Source organism: Malurus melanocephalus, unplaced genomic scaffold (genome assembly GCF_030028575.1).
Source record: "Malurus melanocephalus ecotype Western Australia unplaced genomic scaffold, MMel_1.1 scaffold_177, whole genome shotgun sequence".
In the NCBI taxonomy this organism is placed as follows: Eukaryota; Metazoa; Chordata; class Aves; order Passeriformes; family Maluridae; genus Malurus; species Malurus melanocephalus.
The window spans coordinates 1,270,359-1,282,022 of NW_026623409.1; the positions used below are offsets into that span (position 1 = coordinate 1,270,359).

General features: G+C 40.8%; 1 protein-coding gene across 4 annotated transcripts in view; it reads right to left on the minus strand.

The window, feature by feature from the left end:
* Positions 1-11,405, minus strand: part of CAPN7 (calpain 7) — a 30,243-nt gene extending 18,838 nt beyond the window's left edge. The window contains exons 1-8 of one of the 4 annotated variants that reach the window (XM_057372717.1): positions 11,216-11,405; positions 7,308-7,416; positions 5,516-5,673; positions 3,244-3,311; positions 1,966-2,166; positions 1,496-1,582; positions 680-806; positions 269-354 (exon numbers count right to left, since the gene is read on the minus strand). In XM_057372717.1, the coding sequence (XP_057228700.1) occupies positions 269-354; positions 680-806; positions 1,496-1,582; positions 1,966-2,166; positions 3,244-3,311; positions 5,516-5,673; positions 7,308-7,416; positions 11,216-11,317 (938 nt within the window). In that variant the 5' untranslated portion in view covers positions 11,318-11,405. Of the gene's footprint in view, positions 1-268; positions 355-679; positions 807-1,495; positions 1,583-1,965; positions 2,167-3,243; positions 3,312-5,474; positions 5,674-7,307; positions 7,417-11,215 lie in introns of those variants that run through there. The other 3 variants (XM_057372714.1, XM_057372716.1, XM_057372715.1) reach the window with 3 other exon arrangements.
* Positions 11,406-11,664: the final 259 nt, after the last annotated feature.

The following is an 11,664-nucleotide window of genomic DNA, read 5'->3' on the forward strand; positions in this document are numbered from 1 at the left end:
CTTCAAATAATAATTACAAACTCCTTATCTGTTCCAAAGTTTGACTCAAAWTTGTTATTAGGAATTTTTGTCTARCAACTTTYAGCTGTTASATTTAAAACCCTTTATTTYAATATAYAGTTGGCTTCCATCTTAGAAGTACTGAAACCATGAGTCCCAGGGAGATGAAGGTGAAACAAAAGCTGGCTYTTACAACTGTCACAGAATATACTGCAAAAGCTTGGCAGTATCAAGCCTGAAAAGATCTCACAAAGCAGCAGCTACTTACCTCGTGATCAATTTTTTGTTGTACCTTCTTTCATATGCTGCACTGATAGCTAGTGATGCCACAAAAGAACAATCTGACACTATCGTCTATAAAGRAAAGAAAACCAGTGAGGACATTTACAAATAACTCAGATACTGAGAGATGAACGTGGCATGTGGAGGGAAGGAAAACAGTTAGTAATTCCCTTCAAAAGGGAAGGATTTAAAACAAAATAAGCAAAGCCACTATTAAAGAGGCAGAAAAAGTATGCTTGCTCAACATGAGGCCCTTACAGAGCAAAKTTTTTATTATTTATTTAATCCCCTGAGAGCCAAGGAAAGCACCCTCACATTTGGGGATTCCTTTTAGAACAAGATCCCCCACGACAAACCCCTTACTTAGCAACACACATCTCTCTTTAGGAAAGTTTACCTGCTTGATGCTGAAACTTGATACAGTATAGATCATCGTAGGGTTATTTGTTATGTCATCTGGTCGCACCCATTTGGCAAACATTGCTTTCTGTTTGGGGGATAATGGTAGCTTTCCACACTTATCACTAGATTTAAGACAGAAAAAAAAGTAGAAATAAATCAACAGCAATTTAGAAAAGCTTTTCATGGTATATCCAGTCTTACATATATCTGATAGGTGCTGCAAAACATACTTAGAACACTTGCAAAGCTGTAAAACAATTTCAAGGAACACTACTTTGGATTAAGTTTGTGGTTTCTWGGGGGAAAAGGGCAAAAATGTTAAAAAAAATTCAACCAACCCCAAATGTCTTTGTATACTATGATTGTGTAATCTTTACTTATTATAAACGCTCATGAATAAAGCTCTAGCTGTTACATATCACCCTTCCTTGGAATAGCCCTTTACAGAGGAAACAGCTATCACCTGCATTTTRCAGGCAACAGAACTCATTTAGCATGGAGCAGCATCAGAAAATACACTCAAGTTGCCAGCCCAGACCAATAATCCGAAATAAAGCTGAATATAATATAGTCCTTGTAGGCTTGAAGACACAACTGAAAAAGCACTACAGAGCAGGATCAGCTTACAATAAAATTTTAAGTTCAGAGTGGAAGAAGAAAGTGGTAGTATTTAAATATCTTGGCCTAAATTATGTTTAAAATCCCATGCAAACAATTCTAAACTCTGAAAAAGAMAATACAGAAATACCAAATATGGGAAAGTTTTGGAAATAAAAACAAAAATGAAGTCCAGTAATTGAACTATACTTACGAAAAAGGCATAGGGAAAGCAAAACGTTCCCTCAGGTCAACACTCATGAAAGGTACATATTCAATGCCATTAATCTTTGAAGTCTTCCTGCAAGTCATAATAAAGACAAACAAAAAAGATTTACAAACTTATCAGTCATCTTCCAAAGACTAAGTTGCAGAAGGTAACAACAAAATAACTTTATCAAAACTAGGAAGACACAGAGCTTCTGAAAACAAGACAACTACCTCTAGATAATGATATATTTGATAGCGTTCAAAAGTCACAGCTTAGGCTAATGGTTTTATTATTTGCAGCTTATTTCACCTATAATAAAAATCAAAGTAAAATGAACTGGATGTWACAGAAGGCAGAGTCTTATATTATGCTCCCTCAATTTTCAGTGAAGTAGCCGTTGTATAATCTGTTTGCACTTTGGCTTCTTAGAGCAAGACTTTTCATGAACTCATTTTGGAAAATCTTCAACTTACCTTAGTACTTGAATCTCCTCTGCAGTGTATCTCTGACCTTGAGATTCACTAGCTTGTACYGCTCTGATTGTCTGTGGTTTGTCATTTAAAGAAAAATCAGGTCCCAATGGAAAGAACGTTCTGACTGGCTGATTTGGTTTAGYTGCAGTTGACTTTTCTTTCTGAGATGACTTTGACATAGATTCCTTCAGTGCTTCTGCTCTAAAGCAAATWAAAAAAAGCCTTTTCTTTACAACAGAGAAAGAAAATATAGTTGAAGTTCAATTATTGATTTTCTTGTTCGTGTTCCCACTTATGATAAATGGAATGAACAAATGCCCAAGTTGACCAACAGCACTTTTTCTAAAAAACAAAATCAATTTCTGATGCTGGTATTTCTTTACTTTTTTGTTCTTGAATCAATTAAAATATAGCATTTCCAAAACATATAAGCTACTTTCAGCAGAACTCATTAGGTTTTATTGCCTCTAAATTATGCTAATTGGAGAGTTTGTGTAGTGTTCATTATGTGGAATCTCAGAATAAGATCACTGAAACACAGAGAGAAAACCAATTTGCATCCTCTCATACCTTCCAGATTTACTTTGTCTACCAAGTACAATAGTAGTAAAACCCCATGGGAATTCTCACAACCCAGCATTTCAACTGCTTGAACATTGTGCATGCAGGAGCCGTATTTTGCTTACTGCTGCATTAAGCTGCTGGATAGTCAAACACATGCAAAATATTGGTTTTTTTTTTTATTTTGAACACAGAGTAAGAACTGCTAAAACCCATCTTGTACTGAAACTTAGCCCAACATAGCCTGCGATTCACCATCCCAGAGCGGATTTAAAAAGTGGTACATTGAAYTTATACTTGTGTAATTTGTTTCAGACAGAGATTTCACTACATGTATACCATGTAATTGCAACCATCAAAATAAGTGTTTCCCACTTATTAAGGGACACTCCTTGACTTAATGCAAGCCTGAATTCAGCATCTTTATAGAGGCCAATAATTATAGCAGTCTGGATTATAACTCTGAAGTAGTGCACTTGTTCTAGAAAGCACACAGTCCTTCCCTAATTCTGCATGCCCCAAGATTCCCAGAGGGTTGGCACAGCAGCTGCTACATTCAGCAGTGAAGCAGCTGGCAACTAGCTCCAAGGTGAACTCTACAGAAGCTTAGTCTACACAGAATMCACACAGACATGTTAGACTGAGACTCCAACTCAGAGGGTGCACTTAGACCTGACAGCAAGCATGTTTACTAACACACACATTAGCAGTACTCACCTATCTAGTGCTTGTCGAGCCAGCTGTTTCAGTTTGGACTGGAGTCCTGCTTCTGAAGTTTCAGTAGCCTAAAGTGCAAAATAAAAGTAAAAACTATACATTCAAAGACCACCAACATGTCTTATCAACTCAGTTGTTGTACTTCTAGATTACAGCAAAGAATAACCAGCTATTTCTTCCAATTCTCCTTTTGAAATGAGCAAATATTTTGCTTTGTTTGTTGTTGTTTCTTTTTTTAAACTCAGCATGAAGAAAACATACTAAGTAAGCAAAGATAATTTTGCTGTTCTAGTGAAACTCTCATAGAATGAAAGTTACATTTAAAATTCTTCAGCATGGAAAACACTGCATACACCAACAAAATTGCCAGAAGAATYATTTGTATTAAAATACTATGGGCAGAAAGAAGGCAAACCCAAATGTTACATATACTACTGAGCTTGGATGTGTTCCAATTCTTTTTCCCAAATGTATTAAAATAATAATGGTAACCTGGGGGAAAAAAATTAAATGCTTACTTTCATATAATATAAACAAACAAAATAGAAGTGCATTTTTAACTTGCAGTCAAAGGCATAAAATAATTTATGGCAGGGCAACAAAGCAGATCTCAAGACTGTTAACTTCTGTTCCCATTTGGGAGGGTTCCTTACAGATGAAGCACGGCTTCTGCAGCTAAACAATCTGCAAGAAGCACAACATGAGGTGTGGCTTCTCCTGKGACACCCACAGGCAGGTTTCAGGTTCTAGCTTTGTGCCTTGGCTGACTATCCCAGGTCAGACAGGTCAACTGAGGATACAAAAAGCAAGCTACTTTCACCCAAAAAAAACCCAAAACTGGAAACACCCTCTATAAGCAACTAATTTAATTTGCAAATAAATTACACTCTGGAGTTCCTGGTTGGAAAAGACTTCTAAAGATGTATGAAGATAAGTAGGGGAGATGGAACACCAGCACACTCATCTAGGAATCAGCCACAAAAGAGGAGTAATGGCTGCTTTCTGAGTACTTCAAGGGTAAGGGAGAAACAAATCTCTCCACCTGAATATACTGAGGAGAAAGTACAKCTTCAAGATAGCAGAGTTCCTTCAATCTCCTTTCATCCTGGTAAGGAGGTACTTTTGGATCACCCCAAGGCAGAAAGCTTACCATCATGACAACAAAAGAATATACTTGTCAAAATTAAAAGAAACTTCAGCAGTATCCTGCACCTAATGAAATACCCAATAAATGTAGTTGTTAATACGAGATATTTTCAGTYTAACTTCAGTAATATTTGYATGAACTGACACAACAGAAGGAGGAACACAGCAGAGCAAAAGCAGCACGCTGCTGCAGTAAATGTTACGTAATAGACTGAAAACGTTCTGCTCCAACAGCTCAAGTGGAAAAACTAGAGCAAGTCTACTAACTCTTGATCTGGTTACASTGTATCACAGGGGGTTTTAGCCGAGGTAAAACCTGCTAGCATAATTCAGAGAAAACGCTTTACTCTAGCATGTAGCAACAGTAACRTAACACTCTCAACAACCCACATATATTTTTACATTATAACATTGAAAAGAAGAGAAAAAGAAAAACAGACTTGGTGGAGTTACATTATGATGGTGAGCTCTTCTTGTAATGAGTTAGTTAAGGCAACTGGACTTAAGTGAGAAAAGCAGTACCTGTAATTATATTCTTCATTGTTTACGGAATGGCCAATTCATCCTTATTGATTTCAGTGTGGATTGAATTCACTCATAACAGCTTTAGTGTTGAACACTTGAGTAATCAAGTAGTGTTTTTAATAGTTTTGGCATTAGTAGACTGTTACATCTGCAGAAACTGTTACACACAAAAATTTTCCATGACTTCCTTTAATGTAGTCAGAAAGTAATACAGCTGACACATTAGCAAGTCATCTTCAGTTTTAACAGCTTTTAATTTCTGTTTGTGTGGTGTTTGCTCCAGGGCAAATATTAACATGAAAAAGTTTCCAGAATATTTCTAGTTTTTAGTATAATCCAGTTTAGAAAAAACCCACATAAATCACAAATCCCCATAAATTTACGATGTTGTATAGCAACACAACAAAAAGACAACAAAATAAAAAAAAAAAAAAAACCAAAAAACCACCAGTGAAACAAACAAACAAAAAATTAAAAGGTAGCTTTTACAAATACAGGTACTCCATTTTCAAGCCAGCCTTTAAGGGTCAGTCACTTGTGAGAGTGGAAGAATTTCTTACCATCACATAATTCCACCAAGTTAACCTGTAGCTTAACATACTGTTTTCAAACAGAGTTCCACCGCTTCTGTGTACAACTCTATAGCTTCTTCTGCATTGCCTTTATCATCTTCATCAAAAGCCTGTGTAACTAGGAAGTGAGCACGCTCCAAGTCCAACTGTTGCTTTGACTTCAGAGGGTCTGTTTTCTGTGACTGAACTAAATGAAAAAGAAAGTATTTAGCTTTCTACAGCAGCAGATGTGTAAAAACATCCTTAACATGGTACTGATATACTAGCAGCTCCAACTAGTCAGGTAAGAACTATTTCCTGTCTGGAAACAAAACCTKCCTAAACTTTGGTAAAAACAKCTATGCAAGSATGTGAAAAYACTATCACMCTTCCCTGAAGCAGAGGTCAGCTCTCAGGATATTTCAGATGTGAAATAATGGAAGTAAAATCTCTTTCATATTACACTGAGAACAAGGATGTTTAATTATGTAAAATACCACATCATTGGTAAAAAACACATGACCTATGACAATATAMAAATTCCTTAGGTGTCCACCTCATTTAATACCTACTGATTGCAGACCCCACCAAATCAAGCACTCAAATCAAATTCTCTCAAGCACATAGCTGCTGTTCAAAGGGACACTGACAAGCTAAACTAATGATGGGACAGGAACCTCAGGATATTCCACCAGGATAAATGCTACGACCTGTGCATGGGGCAGACTCACACCCTGCAGGGTWCAACTCTGTGGATAAGGGCCTGAGGGACAGCTAGATAAGCCTGAGCTAGCAGGCTCCTGGCTGCAATGAATGTTACCAGCCCCTGTCAGTGGGAGCTCAGGCAGGAGATGGGGGAAGCAATTATCACCCCTACTCAGCACTCAGCAGGCTCTGGAGTAYTGCATCTCATCTTGGGGCCCTAACTAAGCTGAGGGTGGAGGACTTGGCCTTTTGAGAAGAAGCTGAGGGAGCATGACTTGYCCAGCCAGGAGGAAAGATGGTTTGAAGGGGGGATGCAATAGYAACACAACATGAGTTGTGAGGTTGTCAAGGAAATGAATTCAGGCTCTTCACTTTGTTGTGAAGAAAGCGAATGAAAATCAGCAATTATAAATAAAAACAGRGGGACAACAACTAGATACATATTGAAAAATAATCGGTAGAAATACAATTGTACCCTGGGGACCAGAGGCACCAAGACATTTCTATCCTTAGTTGTTTTTAGTTCTTATCTGAACCCAAGCAACTTGGTCTAAACAGCAGTGTCTACCCTGCCTTCAGCAGGCCACAGGTCTACAGGATAGCTGAGGTCCCTTTTTGGCTAAGTGATTCCATGACTATGAGAATTGCAGGTGCACAAAAATTTGAGATTTTGGTCTAAGTAGGAACATTGAAACTGGATCAAAGAAGAAAACCCTTTTGAGAGCAAGAGCTCCTTTGCCCTCTCAAAGTTAGTAATTCTACATATTTAYCAGAACCCACTTGTTTCAAATCCATCATGCAGCTGAGGCTTAGACGCCAAATTTGATTCATTCCTGAACCATTTTTCTTGTATATTTAATTACTTTCTCCTGTTTGCTCTGCAGATGTGGTTCCTCAGAGTATTTAAAGCAGAGAATATCCACATTCAAGTCCTTAGGAAGTCAGWCTCCACTTAATTTATGAGGTATCARAATTCAAAGCWCTGATGTGCTCRTTGTATTTGTGGTTMCTCACAAAGGACAAGAAAATTAGAATAATAAAAACAGAGCAAACACATTGATATGTATTTCACAGCAGCTAACAACTTTCCACTCAATTAATTTAAGCAGAGGTTTAATTAGAAAGCTCCTTACCCACCTGCTGAATGGAGAGCTTGAACTCTCTCCAAGTACTCATTTATTTTTTCTTGAATATTTTCCAAGTTGGACCCAGCCATCCCAGCATAAATCAAGGCTTGTGCAGCTTCCTGCAGGGAGAAGAATTGGAGACAAAGTTAATGTTTGCTGCCTAGAAAATTACTTACCATAAACAGAGGGCCTAGAGCAGCCATGAGTTGCATGAAAACAAGCCCTTAACGTCTGCAAAAAGACTCAGTGGCTGCAGGGAAATTCTGCTCAAAAGAAAACGTTTTGAGTTACAAGCMAGATCATGTTTAATTCCTCACATCTGGGCCAACCTCTAATACTATAAAAACATTCTGAATTTCTGTAAAACTAGATCTTAGGCCTGTTTTTAGAGTAATGCATTAAATTTGTAGATATTACATAAAACTTTTAAAGCATGCACTGAAATCAGTTTGGTTTTAAAGCTGAGGATTTAAGGTTAGGAAAAAAAGAGCAGCTATTCAAGTTATTTGCATTTAATCTGATAATAAAGAAAGTAMCAAATATAAAAGCTTTTCAAAATCAAACGCCAATAATTTTTGTTCAGAAAATTTTTTAAAATTATTACGACTCAGCCAAAGCTATCAAATCTGGAAAGTCTACAAATGTAAGGTTTTTCCAGCCTTTTCAAACTTTTTAAAAATGTTTGCATRTACACAACATACTGGATGCAAGTCTCCTTCCTTCTCTGGCTCAGAAGCACAGTGCATTACCCACAAGAAGGCTTTTTCCATACGGTACAAATCTATTAAGAAGAAACGCCTTCAGTTGCATAAGCTGTCTATCCCTTCACTGAATTTATGAAAAWCATGTAAGGTTTGGCAGGGTTGCAATAAAAAGCCAGAGCTGACACAGTCTCAGAACCATATGGAGAATTAACATTTGTCACCCTGCAAAAATGAGGACAGAAACATTGTTTTGTCCTCATTATTGGCAATGGAAAAAGCCCCCCCTTTTGTGGCAGTGTTCGTCTTCCCTGCAGCAGCAGAGGAGAGGAGGTGGTCATGTAGCAGGCAGGCTGGGAATGCAGGAATATACAACAACCAGAGAGCTCCTTCACAGAGATGATGCTCAGAGAGGCTGCCCTGCACAGGACAAGCATGATTACCATGGCCAGGGGTCCCTCGTGTGCTTTATGGCCATTATTTTTTGTCAAGCTTAGCAATTTTCTCCCATACCCATCTGTGTAGTTTCTCCAAGCTTAAAACTGATCCTGATACAGTCTGGATTTGTTATCAGGATAATTTTCACTGAGAAGCATCTACCAACTACTGCATGCTCCCTGTTAGCATCCATCTCCATATTATATCACATAAAATGTTCACAGCCACAGAAAGGCTAACAGAAGTACCATTTATATGTAGCAATTAACTACCATTAAGGTCTACCACACCACTGCTTTTTGYAGGGGAAAGAAGTGCACTACAGCTACGTGGGATGGATATATTTGTCTGTGACATACTGCAAATACAGGCTGGCAAAACAGGTGCTGTATCACAAAGATATGTGATCTCCACATGATGCAAAGAACAAATGTGGATTYCCAAACCASTGCAGCAAAACYAAGCTATAATTGATGTTTCTTCTGTCATTTCATGCACAATTGCTTTGTCCGGTTTTAAGATGTAAACATAATGGAAATAGTCTTTTACAAATCAAACCTGCAAAGGACTGAAGCAGTTGACAGAGAGCCTGTGGAGCCATCACACCAGCTRTTTCCAGTCACCAGATGGATGTGCAATTCAGACTTAGCATTTATGATCTCTCCAATGTCAGTTCTGCTCTTTATCATGAATAGTGTGCCACAGTAACACTACTAACTACCAATCATCAGTCTGCAAGCTGCTAATGGCTGGTCAACAGCCAAACTTAGCAACAGCCTTCAGCAGTTTTGCTGAAGTCATCGGGTGTCCAAATATGATCCTGACATTTCTGCAGAGCACCATTAATTAGCAAGTTGCCCTAAGCTGGTTCACAAGCAGCACCCCTCTAGGGATGTATCAAAGTTACACAGTAGCAGGAAGCAAAGAGCACTTGCAAACCATAGGAACTCCATTCTCACAGGTCTGTTTTATTTTTATCTATGGGCAACAACTGTAGCATTTYCCATGTTTCATCCTTAAGATCAAGTTCCCATAGAAGTCAGTTCAATACCCAAGCTTTCCCATAAAATTGCACCAGTGGGCTTTGAACTGCTTAGAGCAGCTGACAAGAAAGCTGGTGACAAGCCAGGGCTTACTTGCATTGCACTAGAAAAAAAGAAAAGTATCCCCAAAATAATAAACGACATTTTGTAGCTATTTTGTTTAATGTAACATGGCAGTGGTTCTTCAGGCAACATCCGGAAAGCCAAAGATATCTCGGTTATACTCTTGTCATGCATAGCTTCAAGTGCACCAAGTGACTAYTTGCACAAAAAGATGCTTCTATTCTGAGTAACACAGAATAATTTCTTACAGATAAACAGAGAAATAAACAATACTAATGCAGTACTATAGCACATGGTTATCAGACCATGCACACATACTGCTACTGCTGAAGACATGCATTACTATAACTTTTGCACGTATATGGTTTACATATATAAATTTAGCCCACAAAAATTAACAACTGGGTTAAAAAAACCTCTTCTTCCTATTCTTTCACACTTACATGCATAGGCCACCATGATATTAACACTACGCTTTTTAAACATTTCACAGACAACTTGTACTCATGAAATAGAAGACCAACTATGGATCCCTTAATAAGTTAATGGCAGAGAATGACTTTGTCAGGATAATGGAATTTGTGGAATGATTACTGTGATAAGAATAAACAGAAGATTCAAAGACATCCCTTCTTGCAGGTGAGAAGTCAATTGGAAAYGGAACTTTAAYATAAMTTTACCAWATATAAAACAACAAAATGTGACAAWTTACACAAATGAAAAATGCCTTTTGTTGTACAAAAACTACTAGATACCAGTAGTAAGCCTACAGATATCAAGCAAGACACTGAATCAACCTCATTCTACACTTAGCTAAGCCAACCTGAAATTGAACTGAAACAGTAAAATCTAGTCCATGATGACAATAATACTCTCATGAGGTTAAAAATCTGTCATTGATAGCTTGTGACCTGAAGCTACCTCACTGTTGAGCATGTTGTATTTCACCACCGACTTCTCTATTTWCTCGATGACTGTACAACAGAGTTGCTCCCAGCTGCACACCCAGGAGCGGCAGTATGCCCACCTGTGGTTCTCCAAAATGCCCAGCGTTTACATCTCCAGCATAAAACTGATCAGTCTTTCTGGCTTGCCATGGCTTGGGGAGAAGCCAGRAATGAAAGTGTAGAAGCAGCAGGGCAGAGACGTTTTTAGGTTACGATGAATCTTTYCAGAAGCGCTGAAGGGGCTGTCTTCAGCAGCTGGAAGAAGCGCCCGTTCCCATTTTTCAAGCAGTGTACCTGCAGTGCTACCCCTAAGCCTGTCGGCAAACATCAGCGCAGGGGCAGCGCTCGCTCCCACCTATAAACAGGACGCAGGGAAAAGGCGTTTCGCAATCCACCCTGAAGGACGGGGCTCCTCCGGAGACTGAGAAACTTTCGACGCGCACCCACGGCCTTCCGCTCTGCTGTCGGCGGGCACCGCCTCGCCTTCTCCGGGCCGAGCAGCCCGTTCCCGGGGCACACCCGCCGGGGGAGGGCGGGGGCGGCCGCGCTGACCCAGCGCGTCTCTCTCCGCCGGCAGGGCCGTGCCGGGCCGCGGGGGTGCCGAACGCCCCTCTCCGGCCTCCCAGACACGAAGCGGGGAGCGCGAACCCTCCAGAGCATAATGCGGCCCGCGGCGAGGAAAGGGGACACCGGCGCCCTGAGGGAACTGGCGCGCCCCCGCCGTACCTTGTAGTAGAAGACCGCTTCCTGGTAGCGCCCGCTCTGGTCCCGCTGCACCGCCAGCTGCGCGAACTTCACCGCGTCCAGCTCCAGCGTGGTGGCGTCCATGGCTGGCACGCTCCCGGTGCCGGYGGCACCGGCGACAGCTCCCCTCGAAGCCCACCCTCTGCTTGTCCCCGCCTCCGCCGGCAGCCCTGCGCCCGCCCGGCCGCTCCTCCCGCCTCCCTGACCCCGCCGCGCCCGTCGGCCGCGCCCCCATGTCTGGGCACTCCCCCATGCCCGCCCCGCGGCCGCTCATGGCCACGCCCCGATACCGCCGCACATCTGGCCMCGCCCACCCGCTCTGACAGTGCCCGACCCGCCTGGCTTGGCCACGCCCACCCGCTCTGACAGTGCCCGACCCGCCTGGCTTGGCCACGCCCACCCGCTCTGACAGTGCCCGACCCGCCTGGCTT